Source organism: Hemitrygon akajei, chromosome 5, assembly GCF_048418815.1.
Source record: "Hemitrygon akajei chromosome 5, sHemAka1.3, whole genome shotgun sequence".
Classification (NCBI taxonomy): domain Eukaryota; kingdom Metazoa; phylum Chordata; class Chondrichthyes; order Myliobatiformes; family Dasyatidae; genus Hemitrygon; species Hemitrygon akajei.
The window spans coordinates 9,936,611-9,957,451 of record NC_133128.1 but is presented as its reverse complement, the minus strand read 5'-3'; the positions used below and the strand labels follow the sequence as shown (position 1 = coordinate 9,957,451).

Below are 20,841 nucleotides of genomic sequence, written 5' to 3'. Positions count from 1 at the left end.
AAAGTAAGGAGGCATGGGATCCAAGGGGACATTGCTTTGTGGATCCAGAACTGGTTTGCCCACAGAAGGCAAAGAGTGGTTGTAGACGGGTCATATTCTGCATGGAGGTCAGTAGCCAGTGGAGTGCCTCAGGGATCTGTTCTGGGACCCCTACTTTTGTGATTCTTATAAATGATCTGGATGAAGAAGTGAAGGGATGGGTTAGTAAATTTGCTGATGCCACAAAGGTTGGGGGTGTTGTGGATAGTGTGAAGGGCTGTCAGAGGTTACAGTGGGACATTGATAGGATGCAAAACTGGGCTGAGAACAGGCAGATGGAGTTTGTGCTGCCTTTATGGCAGTTGTTTAGTTTATAATATTTTCGCTTAGTAATTCGTTTGTTAGCATTTTTTAGTTAAAGTTAGGATTGTTTAAGTAAATTCATTTGTCTGTAATATATCACGGCTGCGATGACGTCACATCTGGTTTCGCCGCGTCTTGTGGGAAAATACCGGTTTGGAATAAACGCAAGGGTGGGGGTCACTCACATGTGGCGCCACAGCGCTAGTTAAGTTTGTTCTCTACGCACCAAAGACACAGTGAAAGCAACGCTGTAAGTCATGAGATAATCGATATGTTGAGTTAAAATGTTAACGCTGATTCTGTTAAAAGTAACGACGGTCGATAAGGTTTATGTTTTCGTTAGTTAAAGAGCCGGGATAGTTTGTGTTGAAGTGTATTTAAAGCAGCCAATGGAGCAGGTAGATTCTGACTGTATGCTGCACTTTAATGTAATGTAGTTATTGTAGTTTTACCTTTGCAAGTATTCACGATGTAAATGTGATATTTAGAAGGAAACAAACACTGTACCAATCTTGTATTGTTTCATCAACAGTTTTCACCATACGTTAATGCGAAGAGTGAACAGTAAATGGTTAATCTTACTGCGACCTTGTTTTCATTGACTCCGGTTTATCTCGACATTTAACTCGGCGTTCCGTTACACCCGAGCGAGAACGTTACAGAGTTCAACCCAGATAAGTGTGAAGTGGTTCATTTTGGTAGGTCAAATATGATGGCAGAATATTAATGGTAAGACTCTTGGCAGTGTGGAGGATCAGAGGGATCTTGGGGTTCAAGTCCATACAACACTCAAAGCTGCTGTGCAGGTTGACTCTGTGGTTAAGAAGGCATACGGTGCATTGGCCTTCATCAATTGTGGGACTGAGTTTAAGAGCCAAGAGGTAATGTTGCAGTTACATAGGACCCTGGTCAGACCCCACTTGGAGTACTGTGCTCAACTGTGGTCGCCTCACTACAGGAAGGATGTGAAAGCCATAGAAGCGGTACAGAAGAGATTTACAAGGATGTTGCCTCCATTAGGGAGCATGCCTTATGAGAATAGGTTGAGTGAACTCAGCCTTTTCTCCTTAGAGCGACGGAGGATGAGAGGTGACCTGATAGAGGTGTACAAGATAATGAGAAGCATTGATTGTGTGGATAGTCAGAGGCTTTCTCCCAGGGCTGAAATGACTAGCACAAGAGGGCTAAGAGGTTTTAAGGTGCTTGGTAGTAGGTACAGAGGAGATGATTATGGTAAGTTTTTTACGTAGAGAGTGGTGAGTGCGTGGAATGGGCTGCCGACAGTAGTGGTGGAGACGGAAACGATAGGGTCTTTTCAAAGATTTTTAGATCGGTACATGGATCTTAGAAATACAGAGGGCTATGAGTAACCCTAGGTAGTTCTAAGGTAAGGACATATTCGGCACAGCTTTGTGAGCAGAAGGGCCTGTATTGTGCTGTTGGTTTTCTATGTTTCATTGTTTCATCCCCTCTGCCATCTGATTTGTAAATGGACATTGAACCCTTGAATACTACCTCACTTCTTTAATATATATTATTGCTGTGTTTTGCACAATTTTTAATCTCTTCAACATATGTATGTATACTGGAATTTATTTATTTATTTATTTGTTTGTTTGTTTATTATTTTCTTTTATATTATGTATTGCATTGCTGCTGTTAAGTTAACAAATTTCACAACACATGCCACTGATAATAAACCTGATTCTGATTCCAGTTTAAAATATCGCTACCAAACGCTTGCGACAGCTCACAGTTAGTTCAAAAGGCAAGAAATACAACTGAAAACTTCACTAATAGCACCTTTTATAAAGTAAATTATCACAGCAAACAATGAAGAGGTGAGAGAAGGTGAAGGAGTAAGCCATCCGGTGAGGATAAATTGAGGCAGAGAAATTTCGATGCCCATACATTTGTTCCGGATGCGAGGTTGGATCGCTCTCGGTGCTGAGCCGATTTGGAGAATTCGAGAGTGGCTTCGTGCTGAGCAGCAAAATCTGGGCCCAGAGCGAGTCATTGGGTGGATTTTTCTAGGCCCGGACCCTTTTGCTGCACCAGTGCCTAGGTCCTAATGCAAGGTACAATACGCTGTTTGGACGATTTAAACGATATACTGGAAAGGCAGGGAATTGGGATCGGAGGCAAGAGCCAATCTTGCTTGCTCTCCCGCTATATTCACTACTCTCTCCATGGGCGCTGAGGCAATGAAGATGGCCCCAGCTGCTGTGCTCCATGCCCACTGATAATATGGACTCACATGGAGGCTTGGGCCTACTCTGGGCTGCTCCAGGGTTTGCACCTAAGGACTCATTTTGGTTCGGAATCTTGTTGCTTGCTTCTGTTACTTGCATGATTTGTGTTTATTTTCCCTTTATCTGTACAGCACGTGTTGGTGTTTTTTTTAATTGGGCTCTTTCCGCTTCCTTGCTTTGTGGCTGCTTGTAAGCAAACAAATCTCAAGGTTGTATACTTTATACATTCTTTGATAATCAATGTACTTAGAAATCTTTGAAATTTTTGAGTTGTGAGCATGCTATGTTGACGTTGGAAGCACGGTGACACTTGCCGGCTGCCCTCAGCACATCCTCGGACTGTGTTGGTTATTGACACAAGCGCCACGTTTCACAGTATGTTCCAATGTTTTGATCTACATATAATACGTAAAGTTAATCTTTATCCTTAATGACTGTACAATTATCAAATCTCCCACCAAGTAGAAGTGGGATGGGGGGGTCCTATTGACCAGAAATTAATTTTCACCGGTCACTTCAATAAACTGGCTATAAGACTAGGTCAGAGCTTGATGTGGAGTTGGCTGTGGTCGGAGCTCCTAAAGTGCTGTATCGGCAAGCTGCGGTGCTGGAGGTTCATGGCAGGAAGAGTTTTTCTTCCTTCTACTGTCTGCGTGAGATGATGGGCTGTCGGGACTTAGAGACTATCTTTTAAAACCGTGCCATGGACTGCTCTTTATCAGATTACGGTATTGCTTTGCACTGTTGAAACTATGTGTTATAATTATGTGGTCTTTGTCAGTTAGTCTTTTATCAATTATGCTATTGTCTGCACTGTTGAAACTACATGTTAACTATAACTATATGTAACTATGTGGTTTTGTGTATGTCTTGTAGCTTTAGGTTTGTCTGATGGGTTTGTAGTTGCTTTCCGGGGAACGTGCTAAGACGGTAGTGCGATATCGATACGCAGCAGTCTCTCCGGACTCTGGATTGGGGATTACCAAACGTTATGTGGTTTTTCTTTTGTGGTCTGTTTTGTGCTTTTTCGTGATATCATTCCAGAGAATGTTGCCTCATTTTTTTTTTAACTGCATTGTATTTGTGGTTTATAAATGACAATACACTGCATCTGAATCTGATGTCCTGCAGTAGATTCAGAGAGATTATTTTTATCTCAGAAAAGATAAATAAAACAAAGATAAAGCTAATCTTTCTCTTGATCCAGTTTCTCACGTAATAAATCATGATTAATAGTTGTCCCATTTCACTATCCCATTCATAAGTATCACAGCATTCCTCAAGACTGCCATATGCCTTCTCAACAATCATATCAACTTGAGCAGCATTTTTGAGGAATCTATAGACATGGACCCCAAAATCCCTTTACCTTGTTAGGAGTCCTGCCATTAACTCTGCTGTCAAATTTGACTTCCCATTGTCAATCGCCTCACACTTTTCTGGGTTCATCTCCATATCTGCCATTTCTCATCCCAGCACTGTATACCGTCAATATGTGACAACCTTCTACTCCACCAACCTTCAATTATAATGAGTCTTTCTGCTTGCTCATTGCCCAGGTTATCTTCGAGGCTACAAAGCGTTATTGGATCCAGTCTGACATTGCACTGGATGACATTTCCCTCACAACCGGGGCCTGCAATGACAGTGGATACATAGAACCAACAGCAAAACCAAAGCCCACGCCACCCCCAACCGGGCCCAGTGAGTGCGAATGTTATTTCTATGGGATGTCTTTCACAGACAAGGTGTTGTTCTTTAAAAATCATAATCAGATTTAATATCACCGGCATATTTTGTGAAATTTGTTCTTTTGCAGAGCAGTATGTAGCAATATATGTTAATAAAATACCTGTAATTTACAGTCAGTATATAAAGTTAAATTAAATAAATAATGCAAAAAAGAGAGAATAAAAAGTAGTGAGGTTTCTCCATTTAGAAATCAGATGGTAGAGGGGAATAAGCTGTTCCTGAATCATTGAGTGTGTGCCTTCAGATCCCTGTACCTTCTCCCTAATGGTAGCAATGAAAGGAGAACATGTCCTGGGTGATGGGGTCCTTAATGATGGATGCCACCTATTTGAGGCATCACTTCTTGAAGATGTCCACATGGAGCTCTGCTCTGCCCCAACGGAGTCCATACTAGCATGGATAAAACATTGGGTAATTGACAGGAGGAAAGGTGTGGGAATAAAGGGAACCTTTTCTGCTTGGCTGCTTGTGACTTGCGGTGTTCCACAAGGGTCTGTGTTGGGATCACTTCTTTGTATGTCATATGCCGATGACTTGAATGATGCAATTGATGGCTTTGTGGCCACGTTTGTGCATAATATGCAGATAGGTTGAGGAAGAGGTAATTTTGGGGAAGTAGCAAGGTCACAGAAAGACCTAGACCACTTAGAAAAATAGACAAAGAAGTGGCAGACTGAGAACAGGCAACAGACACAAAATGATCGAGGAACTCAGCAGGCTAGGTTTCATCTTTGGAAAAGAGTAAACAGTCAATGTTTTGGGCCAAGACCCTTTATCAGGACTGGAGAAAAACGATGAGAAGTTAGAGTAAGAAGGTGGGGCGAGTGAAGGAAGAAGTACAAGGTAGTAGGTAATAGGTGAAACCAGGAGATGGGGGAGTGGTGAAATTAAGACCTGGGAAGTTGATTGGTGAAAGAGATAAAGGACTAGGGAATGGGGAATTTGATAGGAGAGGACAGAAGGCAATGGAAGAAAGAAAATGGGGAGGAACACAAGGGAGGTGATGGGCAGGCAAGGAGATGGGGTGAGAGAGCAAAATGAGAATGGGGAATAGTGAAAGGGGGCTCCTTTACTGGAAGTTTGAGAAATCGATGCCATCAGGTTAGAGGCTACTCAGAGAGAATATAAGGTGTTGCTCCTTCAACCTGAGTATAGCTTCATCGCAGCAGCAGAGGAGGCCACGGACTGACATGTCAGAATGGGAATGGGAAGCAGAATTTAAATGGGTGGCCACTGGGAAATCTCACTTTTTCTGGTGGTTGAAGTGTAGGTGCTCGGTGAAATGGTCACCCAATCTACGTTGGAGCCACACCAGGAGCAAAGGATACAGTAGATGACCCCAATAGACTCCCAGGTGAGGTGTTGCCTCGCCTGGAAGGACTGTTTGGGCACCTGAATGATAGTGAAGGAGGAAGTGTAGGGGCAGGTGTCACACTTGCTCTGGTTGCAAAGATAAGTGCCAGGAGGGAGATTAGTGGAGAGGGACGAATGGACAAAGGAGTTGCGTAGGGAGTGATCCCTGTGGAAAGCAGAGAGTGGGAGGGAGGGAAAGATGTGTTTGGTGGTGGGATCCTGCTGGAGATGGAGGAAGTTATGGAGAATTATGTGCTGGATGCGGAGGTCGGTGGAGTGGTAGGTAAGGACAAGAGGAAACCTATGCCTGCTGGGGTGGTGGAAGGATGAGGTGAAGGAAGGCAGAACACCCCTCCCCACCATTCCCCATTCCCATTTCCCTCTCTCATCTTATCTGCTAACCTGCCTATCACTTTCCTCTGGTGCTCCTCCCCCTTCCTTTCTGTCCTCCCCTATCAGATTCCCTGTCCTCCAGCCTTTTACCTTTTTTTCACCTATTGACTTCCCAGCTCTATACTTCACCCTTCTGGTTTCACCTATCACCTACCACCTTGTATTTCTTCCTCCCTCTCCTCACCTTCTTACTCTGACACCTTGTCTTTTTCCTCCAGTCCTGCTGAAGGGTCTCGGCCCAAAATGTCAACTCCTTTCCACAGATGCTGCCTGGCCTGCTGAGTTCCTCCAGCATTTTGTGTGTGTTGCATGGATTTCCAGCATCTGCAGATTTTCTCTTGTTTAAGATTGAATACGGTGCCAGGAAGTGTATGGCCATGCACTTTGGTAGAAGAGATAAAAGTGTAGACCATGTCCTAAATGGTGAGGAATTTCAAATATCTGTGGCACAAAGGGACTTGTGAGTCCTCATGCAGGATTCCCTGAAGGTTAATTTACAGATTGAGTTGATAGTGAGGAAGGCAAATGCAATGCTGGCATTCATTTCGAGAGGACTAGAATATAAAAGCAAGGCTGTAATGTTGAGGTTTTATAAAGCACTGGTCAGGCCTCACTTAGATTATTATGAGTAATTTTGGGCCCCTTGTCTAAGAAAGGATGTGCTGACATTGGAAAGGGTTCAAAGGAGGTTCACAAAAATGATTGCAGGATTGAACGGTTTGTCATATGAAGAGAATTTGATAGCTCTGGGTCTGTACTCACTGGAATTCAAAAGAATGAGGGGTGTTCTCATTGAAACCTTGACAGAGTGAATATGGGGAGGATGTTTCCTGTGATGCGGAAGTCTAAGACCAGAAATACAGCCTCAGAATATAGGGCCATCCTTTTAGAATGGAAGTGAGGAGGAATTTCTTTAGCCAGAGTGTGGTGAATCAGTGGAATTCGTTGCCACAGGCAGCTGTGGAGCCCAAATCTCTGAGTATATTTAAAGCAGTGGTTAATAGATTATTGACCTATCAGAACATTTAGGGATACGGGGAGAAGGCAGGAGATTGGGGCTGAGAGGGAAAATGGATCAGCCATGTTGAAATGGTGGAACAGACTCAATGGGCCAAATGGCCTAATTCTGCTCTTATATCTTATGGTCTTATTCACAATTTTTGGTGTGGAGAATATCAGCAATTTATGTCTATAATTGCGCTGTGATAATGGCCAGGTCAACTGGAGTTTAGATTCAGATTCAGATTTAATTTTATTTATTGCATGTACATTGAAACTTACAGCGAAATGTGTCATTTGTGCTAACAATGATTGATGTGCTGGGGGCAGTCCACACATCCTGGCCCCAAGAACAGTCCTGCCCTGGAAAAAGTCTCTTGCTACCCGCACAATCTCAGCAACTTTTCATCTTTCTTCTCAATCGAAAATATCTACTAATTTTAGAGCATAGAATGTAACAGCATGCTACAGGCCCTTCAGCCCACAATGTTGTGCCAGCTTCTTGACCTACTCCAATATCAATCTGAACATTTTCTCCTGGCAGCTTGTTCCGAATAAGCGCCACCCTCTGCATGAAGAATTTGCCCCTGAAGGTCCTTTTGAATCTATTCCCCTCCCCTCTCAACTGAGACCTGTGCCGTCTAGTTTTTGATTCCCTATTGCTGGGTGTAAGACTGTGTGTATTCATCCTATCAGCGTCCTCATGATTTTACGTACATCCATAACGTCAGCTCTCAGAATAAAGTCCTAGCCTGCCCAACCTGTCCTCATAACTCAGTACGTACAAGTTCTGGCAACATTAGAAAGTAGGACGTAGAAAGTACAGGCCCTTCAGCCCATAGCGTTGTTCCCACCTTTTCAACCCATTCTAAGATCAATCTAACCCTCCTTCCTTACAGAGTCCTCCGTTTTTCCAAATAAGAATCAGGTTAATATCGTTGGTATATATTGTGAAATTCGTCGTTATGTGGCAGCAGTTCATTTCAATACATAATAATAAAAATGGTAAATTACAGCAAATATATGTATATTAAGTTAGTTTAATTAAGTGGTGCACAAAGGATAACAGAGTAGTGAGGTGGTATTGATGGGTTCAATGTCCAGTCAGATATCTGATGGTGGAGGGGAAGAAGCTGGTCCTGTATTGCTGAGTGTGTGCCTTCAGACTCCTCTAACTCCTACCTAATGGGAGCATTGTGGAGGAGTTATAGGCTTTCCCTCTACTACCGCCTCTGGCTGGGCATCCACACACCTACCACTCTCTGAGTTAAATAACTTACCTCCCACAACCCACTATGCCCCTCCAATCAGCTTAAAATATCCGCCCCTCATATTAGCCATTCTCAGAAATCTTTTCACAATCTTTCCAGCTTAATCATGTTTTCCCTAGTACAGGATGCCCGAAGCTATACACAGCACATCATGTACAGCCTCACCATGTTTTGTACACATCTCTCTGTATTCTCTTGTTCATCCAATGAAACCCGTCACATTGAACTGAGAGAGTGGAGAGAGTTTCAATGTACTCCTCATCCTCACCCCTCGGTAGTGCACTGGAGTGGCCCTAGACTATTGTATTCGCTAGTGGCATGGGACTTAAACTTTCAGCCATCTAGTTCAGAGGCAAGTGATAGCCCAGAGAGCAAATCACAAACACAAGAGATTCTGCAGATGCTGGAAATCCAGGACAATACACACAAAATGCCGGAGAAAAGTAAGATGCTGCCTGACATGTTGAACTCCTCTAGCATTGTGTATGTGTTACCCGGAGAGACACTGCAATCAGCATACGGCAAGTGGAATCATATGCCCATCAAATTAGAATCCCCAGGAGATTGAGAGGGATTTGAGGGCAGACACCTTTTGAGGGAAAGCTAAGGGTTTGCTGCTACTATGGCTAGGACCAACGGCCAGAACTCCAAGTCTACAAATTTCTGTGAGTCTGCTAGAGAAGTCGAGGGGCCAATGTCTGCGAATCCTGTCCACTGGGGAATCCAGTGTCCACTGAGGAAGTCAAATGCCCAACGTAGTGTTCTAAGCTGCAGTCGGAATTTGTGACAATGCTTGCGGGCTGCCCACTGCAATCCTTGGTTGTGCTGGTTGTTGATGTACGTCACTGTATGTTTCCAGGTACACATGATAGTAAATCTGAATCTGAACCTAATTCATTTTTGGGGTTTGGTGTCTCTGGAATGGCTGTGGATATACTGACAATCTCTCGGTAATGCTATGTGCACTGACTTTTACAAATGAGTTCTCCTTCCTATAGCTGACTGTGGCGGTCCACTGGAACTGCGCGAACCAAACACCACCTTCAGTTCCGTCTATTACCCCAGGAACTACGTGAATAGGGCATTTTGTGAGTAAGATTCTGCTTCTGTCTCTGCTGGCTTTGCCACTTATTCACTTTGACCAGGGATATTTTATTCTGTTTGAGTTACAGCTCAGTAACAGACCCTTCTGACCCAATGTGCTCACTGCCCAATTAAATCATGTGACCAATTACTCCTACGCTTATGCATGGACTTTCAGAATGCCCTTGAAAATGGGGCCACACATCAGGCTGCTTAACAAGCTACGAGCCTATGGTATTACAGGAAAGAGTCTAGCATGGAGAAAGTAGTGGCTGATTGGTAGGAGGCAAAAGAAATGGGAATAAAGGGAGCCGTTTCTGGTTTGCTGCTGCTGACTTCTGGTGTTCTACAGGGGTTGGTGTGGGACAAAGTTAGGGGGAGGGGGAGGGGGAGTTTTTGAGGAAGTAGAGAGACTACGGAAGGATTTAGACAGATTAGAAAAATGGGCAAACAAGTGGCAGATGGAATGCAGTGTCAAGAAGTGTATGGTCATGCACTTTGATAGAAGTGAAAGAGTTGACAATGTTCTAAATGGAGACAAAATTCAAAAGTCTGAGGCACAAAGGGACTTGGGAATCCTTGTGCAGGATTCCCTAAAGGTTAATTTGCAGATTGAGTCTGTGGTGAGGAAAGCTAATGTGACGTTATCATTCATTTCAAGAGGACGAGAATATAAAAGTAAGGATGTAATGTTGAGGCTCTATAAAGCACTGGTGAGGATTCACTTGAAGTATTGTGAACAGGTTTGGGTCTCTTAGAAAGGCTGTACTGAAACTGGAGAGGGTTCAAAGGAAGTTCACAAAAATGATTCCAGGATTGAACAGTTTGTCATATGAAGATGATTTGATGGTTCTGGGCCTGTACTCACTGGAATTCAGAAGAATGAAGGGTGACCTGATTGAAACCTATCAGATGTTGAAAGGCCTCAGTGGAGTGGATGTGAAGAGGCTGTTTCGTATGGTGGGAGCACCTAGGACAAAAGGACATAGCCTCAGAATAGAGGGGCATCCTTTTAAAACAGAGATGAGGAGGCATTATATATTTAAGGCAAAGGTTGATAGATTCTTGATTGGTCAGGAGATTGGGACTGAGAGGATCAGCCATGTTGCAATGATGGAACAGACTTTATGGGCCATACAGCCTATTTCTGCTCCTATATCTTATACAAACACACGTGTTTAGAATGTGGGAGGTGATTAGAACTCCCAGAGGGAAGAGCATACAAACTTTTTACAAGTAGTGGGGAATTGAACCAGGTTGCTGATCACTGGTGTTGTAATGGTGTTACACTAACCACACACATATTGTTTAGAGATACAGCATTGTAAATGGCCCTACTGGCCCAAGGAACCCATGCCAGCCAATTACACCCGTCAGGCCGAAGATTCCGTTTCTGTGCCATACTTTTCTCTGACTGATTCACCTACTAACCTGTATGCCTTTGAAATATGGGAGGAAACCAGAGCACTCTGAGGAAACTCACAAGCATATTATGCAAACTCCTTACAGTCAGCGGCAGGAATTGAACCCCGACCACTAAACAGTGGCACTGTAATAGGTAGGTAGGTAGGCCTCTGTTAGTCTTGATAGACCATGGATTTGTGCCTTGGTTTTTTTGTTATGGCCCTCTCCAATATTGTCCAAGGGAAGGGCATTAGGACCCATACAGCTTGGCACCGGTGTCATTGCAGAGCAATGTGTGGTCAAGGGCACACACGCAGTCTCAGCCAAGGCTTGAACTAGCGACCTTTAGATCACTAGACGAACGCCTTAACCACTTGGCCACGTGCCAACGCGGTAATAGTGTTACGTGCAGTTTTTTAGAGATACAGCAGGCTCTTCTGGCCCAACAAGCCCAACAACACACATGTTATTGATTAAGCTACCAACCCCTACATCTTTAGAATGTGGGAGCAGCTGGAGAATAAGCACCTCCATTCCATCAGCAAAAAGTGGTGCTTTCCAGTGGCCGAAGATTTTAATTCCGCTTCCCGTTCCCATTCCCATTCCAACCTGTCAGCTCACGGCCTCCTCTTGTGCCAAGATGAGGCCACACTCAGGGTGGAGGAGCAACACCTGATATTCCATCTGGGTAGCCTCCAACCTGATGCATGAAAATCGATTTCTTCTTCTGGTAAAAAATTTTCCCTCCTCCTCCGTTCTTCTATTCCCCACTCTGGCCACATACCTCTTCTTATTTGCCTATCTCCTTCCCTTAGTGCCTCTCCTCCTTCCCATTCTCCTACGGTCCACTGTCCTCTCCTATCAGATTCCTCCCCCTCCAGCCCTTTACCTACCTGGCTTCCTCTATCACCTTCTAGCTATCCTCCTTCCCTTAGTTCTGAAGAAGCGTCTTATCCCAAAAGGTTGACTGTTTATTCATTTCTATGGATGCTATCTGACCTACTGAGTTTCCCCAGTATTTTGTGTGTGCTGCTCTGGATTTCCAGCATCAGCAGAATTTCTCATTTTTATGAAGGAAACCCACGCAGTCATGGGAAAATGCGCACTGCTACTGTCATCAGGTTGGAGGCTAGCCAGACGGAATCTGAAGTGTTGCTCCTCGGTCCAAAATGTCAAATGTTTATTCATCTACACACATGCTGCCTGACCTGCTGAGTTCCTCCAGGGTTTTGTGTGTGTGTTGCTCCGGATTTCCAGAATCTGCAGAATCTCTCATGTCCATGGAAGAAAAAGCAGAAATTGTTAGATATACTCAGCAGGTCCAGAAGCAACGGTAGAGAGAGAAAGCAGGGTTAATGTCTCAGCCTCATTTGGAAAATGCCGTCTAATACACAGAAATAATCGGCATCCCATAGGGGTATTCTGATATTGTGACAGCATCCACAGCCTTTGGAAGGCTGGGTAGGCTAGTGCGTTTTTCTTTGAAGCAACGGAGGATGAGAGGTGACTTGACTGAGGTATATATGATAATACAAGGCCTAGGTCAAGTGGACAGACAGAGATGTTTTCCCAGGGCACTGTCGTGCATTTTTTGTAACTGCATCAACAAATTGGGCCTAGGATAGATTCTCAGAGACGATGGAACTTGAAATTATTCATCCTTTCCTCAATAAGAACTAGTGTGTGTTCCCTTGTCTTACCCTCGTCTCGCACTGTACTAGTCTTTGTTCACTGAATTCTCTGGCAACCCAAGTGCAGACACCTTCGAGTTACAGTATTTCATTCCTCATCGCAGGTACCTGGAATTTAATTGCAGACAAGGGGAAAAATATTCAGCTCCACTTCGAAGACTTCAGTTTGCAAAATATTTTTGATGTGGTAGAAGTCCGAGATGGAAGAGGAACAGATTCTCTCCTGATGGGTAAAAGCAACCTAACCATTGTTTCTTGGATCCTTTTGAACTAGTAGTGCCTAAACTGTCATAGAATTAGCACAGCAACAACTGTTAGCAGCACACCGGCTGTAAGATCAGGGTTGGCCATTCTCCTTGGCCAGCCTCAGTGTTTAACAATGCACCAGCTGTAGGATCAGGGTTGGCCATTCTCCTTGACATATTACAATGGTTACAGCACCCCAGCTGTAAAATAGCTCTCATTTACACGGTGTCAGTATTCTCACTGGCCACTAGATGTCTCTGCAGTACCACATTCAGAAATCTCCCAAACAGCAATGAGATAATTTCCCCAATGAAGATTCGAGCTCTCTGCTGCTAAACATGACATTCACCTTTTTTTCTGCCTCTGATTCCAGGTATATTCACCGGTGAAGGGCCATTTGATGATCTCTTCTCCACCAAGAATGAGATGACAGTTCTCTTCACCTCAGACAAGACAGTAACTAGAAGAGGATTCCAGGCAAACTTCACCACGGGGTATCAATTAGGACAGCCAGGTAAACCATCGCTCACTGTACTCCTGTGTCAGTGGGAACAACTGTCCCTTTCTCACTCATTTCTGCAGGGGCATGGTGAATTCAGACTTGAGGCTCTGTATACATTTCTGCCTCCTTGCGAGGCGCTGGAACGATGATTCGTGTGATTGGTTCTGGGAGTGGTGGGTTCTCTATGTGAAGGTATCGCGCATGTGGTCTGGTGGCAGTGCACAGCATGACACGGTGCACAGATGGTCATTGAGCCCAGGCGTTGTACAACACAGAAACAGACCCTACGGTCCAATTTGTCCAGTCCGACCTTTATGGCCTCCTTCATGAATACCACTTGTCCATACCAAGGCCACGACCTTCCATGTTTATTTGTGCCTGACTAAACATCTCACAGTAGTTGTATTGCAATCCACCACCTCCTCTAGTAATACATTCCAGATATCAGCCAACGTCTGTGTCATAAACATTCCCCTCAGATCATCTTTGAAACTCTTTCCTCTCAGCTTAAATCAACACTCCTCTGCTTTTGATGCTCCTTCCATGGGAAAATGATTCTGACTCTCTGTGCTTATTATAAGTTATCTCTCTGAAACCATAAGATAAAGGAGCAGGATTAGGCCATTTGGGCCATCAAGTCAACTCCACCATTCTGTCATGGCTGATTCATTATCCCTTTCAACCCTATTCTCCTGCCTTCACCCCATAATCTTACTAATCAAGGACTAATCAACCTCTGCTTTGAATATATCCAATGACATGACCTCCACAGCCAAGTAGAATTCATTGTCCATGGAGGATTCACTATTTTTTGGCTAAAGGAATTTCTCCTCATCTCTGTTCTAATGGGTCACCCTTGTATTTTGGACTGTGCCCTCTGGTCCTAAACTCTCCCACTACTGGAACACTCTTATTATGTTTTTAAGCCTTTTATTAAGTTTTAATGAGATCCCTCCCTCATTCTTCCAGATTCCAGCGAGTACTGGACCTGAGACATCAAATACTCCTCATACGTTAACTACTTCATTTCTGGGATCATTCTTGTGAACATGCTCTGGACACTCTCCAATGTCAGCAGTTCCTTTCTTGATAGTGGGCCCAAAACTGCACACAATACTCAATATGTTCTGACCAATGCTTCATAAAGCCTCAGAATTACATTCTTGCTTTTATATTCTAGTCCTCTCAAAGTGAATTTGCATTTGTTTTCCTTACCACCAACTCAACCCGAAGACTAACCTTTGGGGAATCCTGTACAAGGACTCTCAAGTCCCTTTGCACTTTCAACTTCTGAATTTTCTCCCCATTTAGAAAATAATATGCACCTTTACTCCTATTACCAAAATGCATGACCATACATTTCCCTACACTATATTCCATCTGCCACTTCCTCATCCATTCTCCCAATCTGTCTGTCCTTCTACATCCATCCTACTTCCTTACACTGCCTGCTCCTCCACCTATCTCCACCTAATAGTTGGGTCTATAAAGGGAGGACGGGAGAATGAATACAGGGTCCTGGTGGGGGACTTTGACAAATGGTTGATGAACCATCTCTCTGAGACGTAAAGGCGAGATATCGGCTTTTATTGACTGGAAGAAGAAACAAGCAGTGAGTGACCACCATACTACATCCTGGAGACAGAGAGGCTGGGCTCAGACCTCAATCGCCTTTATACCAGGGTCTGTGGGAGGAGCCACAGGAGTAGTCAGCAGGGGGCGTGTCCAGACAGGTATATGTAGTTCACCACAATGGTGCAAGCTGAATTATCTGCAGCTCAACATCAGTAAAACAAAAGAGATGGTGATGGACTTTACAAAGACTAAGCCTGTACTGATCCATGTTACTATTGATGGTTAGGACCTGCAGGTACCTGGGGGAGCACCTGGATGACAGACTTCAGTGGGGTACTAACACAGAGGCTGTGTACAAGAAGGCCAAAGTTGCCTCTGAGGAGACTGAGGTCCTTTGGAGTGTGTAAGCCTCTCTTTCACATGCTCTACCAGTCTGTTGTCACCAGTACAATCTTCAATGCAGTGGTGTGCTGGGGCAATGGCATCAACACGGGTGATGCCAACAGGCTCACTGAACTGATTAGAAAGGCTGGCTCTGTTATAGGAGTCAAACTGGGCACAATGGAGGCTGTGTTTCAGTGAGATTTCCCCCTCATTCTTATGAATTCCAGTGAGTACAATCCCAGAGCCATCAATTGGTGCTCATCTGGTAACCCTTTCATTCCTGGAATCATTTTGTGAATCTCCCCTGAACCTTCTCCAATGTCAGCACATCTTTTCCTAGATAAGGGCCCCAAAATTCCTCACGGTACTCCAAATGAGGCCTCACCAGTGCTTTATAATGCCTAACATTACATCCTTTCGATTATATACTTGTCCTCTTGATATGAATGCTAACATTGCATTTGCCTTCCTCACCACAGACTCAACTTGCAACAGGAAATATTAGCCTGGATGCAGAGGATGTGGGAAAGAGGCTCAGATAGAGAAAGTATCTCTTTCCTAGTGGTGAGATGTCAAATACCAGAGGGCATGCATTTAAAGTGAGAGGGAGTTTGTTCAAAGGAGATGGAAGGGGCAATTTTTTACACAGAGAGCAGTGGGTGCCTGAAATGCACTGCCTGGGGTGGTGGTAGAAGCAGATACATGAGGGACTTTTAATAGATGTTTAGATAGGCACATGAATGTGAGTAAAATGGAAAGATATAGACATTGTGTAGGGTAGGAATTAGTTTAGTTACTCATGTGATTACTAACTTAGTTGATTCAGTGCAACACTGTGGGCTGAAGGGCCTGTTCCTGTTCTGTATTGTTCTATGTTCTATCTTCTTTTTCATCTTGATGGGGAGAGATGGGGGGAGGTGGGGGCCAAGAGGTGAAAGTGGTTTTGGGGATGGTGGATGAAGTGAAAGGCTGGGGAGTTATAGGTGGAAGAGGAAAAGGGCAAAAGAGGAAGGAATCTGACAGGACAGGAGAGAGGACCATGGGAAAATGGAAGGAGGATGAGCATCAGAGGGAGGTGATGGGCTGGTGAGAAGAGAACGGTTCAGAGGGGAGCTAGAATGGGGAACATATTATGTCCCAAAACACATCTTGGGGCAAAACAACTTTGGAAGTGTAGGCACTGCTGTAATGTAGGAAATGCAGCCAATTTGACAAGTTCCAACAGCAACTTCCTGTGAGTGTAATTAGGCAGTGCAGGCTCATTGGGCCAGAATGGCCCGTTACTGTGCTGTATCTCCAAATGACTAAGCTCTCCAATCTGCTAACTAGCAGGCTCAGTGTGACTTGGTTGACCTCTCTATTTGGGATTGTGCTTTCAACACATCTACTCATCAAGGCAGACGATTTTATCCAAAGGGGAATTTTGGTTTTGAGCTGGTGTTTCCCATCCTAATATCTCTGCTCTCTGTCTTTGTAGCTCCCTGTTCTCCAAATGAATATCGGTGTAGGAATGGTCAATGTCTCACCATGAGAAAGCTATGTGATGGCCAGCGAGACTGTGAAGATGGGTCTGATGAGAACCACTGTGGTAAGAGGACCTAGACTTCTCTCAGGTACCTTGACTTGTCAGATCAAAGGGCAGAATTCCTACACATCTAAATTCCAGAATCTCATAATTGTAAGGTAATTACCGGATTGAAAGAAACCATTTGGCCCATTAAGCCCATGCTAGCACTTTGTGAGAACTACCCCATTCTCTGGCCAATCTTACTGCCCAGCTCTTTCTCCATTGCCCCAGACTGTATCGAGAGATACATGGGGTTACTTTAGGAAGACCATGCCTAGGTGGAAGATCAGCCATGATCCTATCCATCATAAAAGACCCCCATCACATGCCCTCTTCTCATTGCTACCATCAAGGAGGAGATACGGGAGCCTGAAGACACATACGCAACATTTCAGGAACAGCTTCGTCTACTCTGTCATCAGATTTCTGAATGGACAATGAACCCATGAACACTTCCTCGGTATTGCTTCCCCTCTCTTTTTGTACTACTAATTCAATTTAATTTTCTCTTTTATATATACTTCTTGTAATTTACAGTTTTTACTTTTACCTCCAGCATTTTGTGTGCTCTGCTCTGGATTTCCAGCATCTGCAAAAACATCTGTGTCACTGGAACTCAGGATCAGATTTAGATTTATTTCCCTCATGTACATTAAAACGCACAGTGAAATGCGTTGTTTGTTTTAATAAACAGCCTACTGTAAGGATATGCTGGGGGGCAGCCCTCAAGTCTCACCACACTTTCCAGCGCCAACATAGCATTCCCACAATTCTCAGCAGGAAAACACAGAACACTACAAGGAGCAAACACCAACAGTAAAAATAAGCCCAACTACGTATCTTAAAAACCCCTAATGTATCTGCCTCTACCACCACCCCTAGCAGTGTGTTCCACGCATGCACCACTCTTAGTGTAAAAAGCTTACCGCTGACCTCCCCCTTATACATTCCTCCAATCACATTAAAGTTATACCCTCCAGTATTAGCTATTTCAACCCAGGAAGAAAAAATCGCTGGCTGTCCACTTTAACAATACTTCTTAATGGCGGCATGATCTGAAGAGCTGGAAAGGCCTATTCCGTGCTATATCTCTCAACAAATAAATAAATAAATCATCTTATTCCTCTGTCACCTCTCATCCTCTTTCACTTCAAACAGAAAGGCCCTAGACTGCTCAACCTTTCCTCAAATGACATGCTCTCTAAAACAGGCATAATCCAAAGTTCAAATTAAATGTATTATCGGAGTACATATATGTCTCCACATACAGCCCAGAGATTCAATTTCTTGTGGGCAAACTCAATAAATCCATAATAGAATTATAATCATAATAGAATCAATTAATTGATGAAAGACCGTGCCAACTAGGGAGTTCAACAAACGTGCAAAAGACAACAAACTGTACAAATACAAAAAGAAGGCAATAATAACAATAAATAAATAAGCAATAAATATCAACAACATGAGATGAAGAGTCCTTGAAAGTGAGTTCATTGGTGTGGGAACATTTCAGTAATGGGGCAAGTGAAGTTGAGTGAAGTTATCCTTTCTAGTTCAAGTGCCTGATGGTTGAGGGGTACTAACTGTTCCTGAACCTGGTGGTGTGGGTCCTTCATCATGGCAGCAGTGAAAGGAGAGCGTGGCCTGGATGGTGTGGATCCTTGATGATGGATGCTGCTTTCCTGCGATAGCGCTCCTGTAGATGTGTTCAATGGTACAATTTCTTGTGGACTTGAGAGTACCTCATATAGGATGAGAGAAATGAGAACTTGTCCGGTTTCCATCAAGAATTGTTTGTTCTCATGGTTCTCCTATCCCAATGGCCAGAGGGAATGTCTTCTACATTGAAGAACATCTGGAGGATTTTGAAAATGGTCATTGTCCTGTATGACAGACAAGGCTTTTTGTTCACTACTGCAGTGCGCCTGTTCAATGGATCTCAGAGCAGTGAAGGGTTGGTGCAGTTCAAGACAAACAATGAATGGTGCTCAGTGTGTTCAGGTCATTGGACAGAAACATTGTCAAACTCCATATGTCAGCTGTTAGGTTACAGGTAAGACACACCTTCCCCTCATTAATACTTTGTTTTTTGGAATTATCTTAGTAGCTTTCCTATACAACAAAAATGATTTGCTTCTTACAGCTTCTTTAAAGTTCACCAGGTCAAGTATTCTATTCCACAAGCATAAGACTCTCAGGACCCTTCATGAGGAATTGGACTGAAACATTGACTGTTTATTCCCTCCGTAACAACACACACGAAGGGCTGGAGGAACTCAGCAGGTCAGGCAGCATCTATGACTTCCAGTATCAGGACTGGAACAAAGGTCTCAGCTGAAACGTCAACTGTTTATTCTTTTCCTTAGATGCTGCCTGACCTGCTGAGTTCCTTCAGCATTTTGTGTGGGTTGCCCAAGATTTTCAGCATCTGCAGAATCTCCCACAAATCCTGGAAGAACTTAACAGGCCAGGCTGCATCTAGGATAATGAATGAACAGTTGATGTTTCAGGTTGAGACCCTTCATCAGGACTCAAGATGAAGGGTCTCGGCCTGAAACATCGACTGTTCATTCACTTCCATAGATGCAGCCTGACGCCGAGTTTCCTCCAGTATTGTGTGTGTGTGTGTTGCTCGGGATTTCCAGTATTGCAGTATCTGCAATTTGACAGATTTGCAGTTAGGATTTGACAGGCATGTGAGAGAGTTTATTGTAGAGAAATATGTGGGGAATGTTTTTAAAGGGATCAATCTGGGCCAAGTAGCTTCTTCCTATGTCGTAGGAAAAATGAAGTATTAACTTTAAGCTTCTTTTTCATGTCGACAGAAACAGCAATGAAACATCAACAATTCGTGACCCGGGCAACGGGTCCTTTGTACTGGTGGTTAATACAAGTGGAGTTTTAGATCTTACGCCAAGGTATTTCAGATACTTTTAAATCTTCAAGGGGATGAGGGAATCAAATTTATTGCCCATGTGTAATTGTTCTTGAGAAGATGGTGGTGAACTGTTGTGGGGTGGATGTGCTGATTTATTGATAATGAATTAATGGTTGAGATATGTCCAATTTTCTCACTTTTTATTTACTCAGATACAGACTCATATATTTATCACATGTATATCAGAACATACAGGGAAATGAGTCATTTGCATTAACAACCAATACAACCTAACGATGTGCTGGCGGCAGCCCACAAGTATTTCCACACCTTCCAACACCAACATAGTATGTCCGCAATGTTCAGCAGAACAACACAAGTAACAGCAGCAGCAACAACAACAGAACAACGGCAACAGAGCAAAAACAGCCAAACAAGCCCCTGTACTCACTCATACACCCAATTACCCACTCAGATGTACCAAACAGTTCTCTAAACCCAGAACAACCCAGGATATTTTGTAGATGTCACAGACAAGGCCAGCATTAACCACCCCTCTGGAATAGGCACTGAACTAAGTCACAGCAGAGTCTGGTAAGAGTCCTTGTCCAATGATCGTCACTTTCTCGTGATGGAGAAGCTTGTGTGTTCCTGAGATCCCATCTGGAGCTTAGGTCCTGGTAGGGTCACTCATGGCGGTATAGTCAAGTGGGAGGCTCCAGACAAAGAATGATCCAACCAAAGCCTCCGTGGTGGAGCTGGCAGAAGATGATGACACATTACAACGGCAGTGAAGGAGGAGGAAGGTCACAACAGTGAAGGGTCCCCAGTCATCTTGCACTCCACGTGACTGGACCCTGACCCCGATCTGTTAAGGACCATGTGGTGGCCGCCTCCCCACATTAAACAAAGTCGTGCAAAGGCATTCCCCTTTAAGGAAATAATCCCTTAGGAGAATGTCATACTTGGTTTGAGTGATCGCACTACTACCACTGGTAAGATGCAACCACATTGCTCTGAAATTGCTCCAATTCTGTTTTATCTGACTAAGGATTATATTTCCCTGTCTAAAACAGCAGATGCGTTTACAAAGCTCAATTCAGTTGTTTTATGGTCACCGATATTGATCGTGGCTTTTTATTCTAAGTT

The 20,841-nt window shown here is 43.8% G+C and overlaps 1 protein-coding gene across 1 annotated transcript in view; it reads left to right on the top strand.

The window, feature by feature from the left end:
* tmprss15 (transmembrane serine protease 15) overlaps positions 1 to 20,841 on the top strand; it is a 102,127-nt gene that overhangs the window by 63,554 nt on the left and 17,732 nt on the right. Inside the window, exons 12-18 of the mRNA XM_073044819.1 lie at positions 4,154 to 4,298; positions 9,361 to 9,450; positions 12,645 to 12,770; positions 13,160 to 13,300; positions 16,725 to 16,835; positions 18,735 to 18,867; positions 19,640 to 19,732. Of these exons, the coding sequence (XP_072900920.1) occupies positions 4,154 to 4,298; positions 9,361 to 9,450; positions 12,645 to 12,770; positions 13,160 to 13,300; positions 16,725 to 16,835; positions 18,735 to 18,867; positions 19,640 to 19,732 (839 nt within the window). The remainder of the gene's footprint in view (positions 1 to 4,153; positions 4,299 to 9,360; positions 9,451 to 12,644; positions 12,771 to 13,159; positions 13,301 to 16,724; positions 16,836 to 18,734; positions 18,868 to 19,639; positions 19,733 to 20,841) is intronic.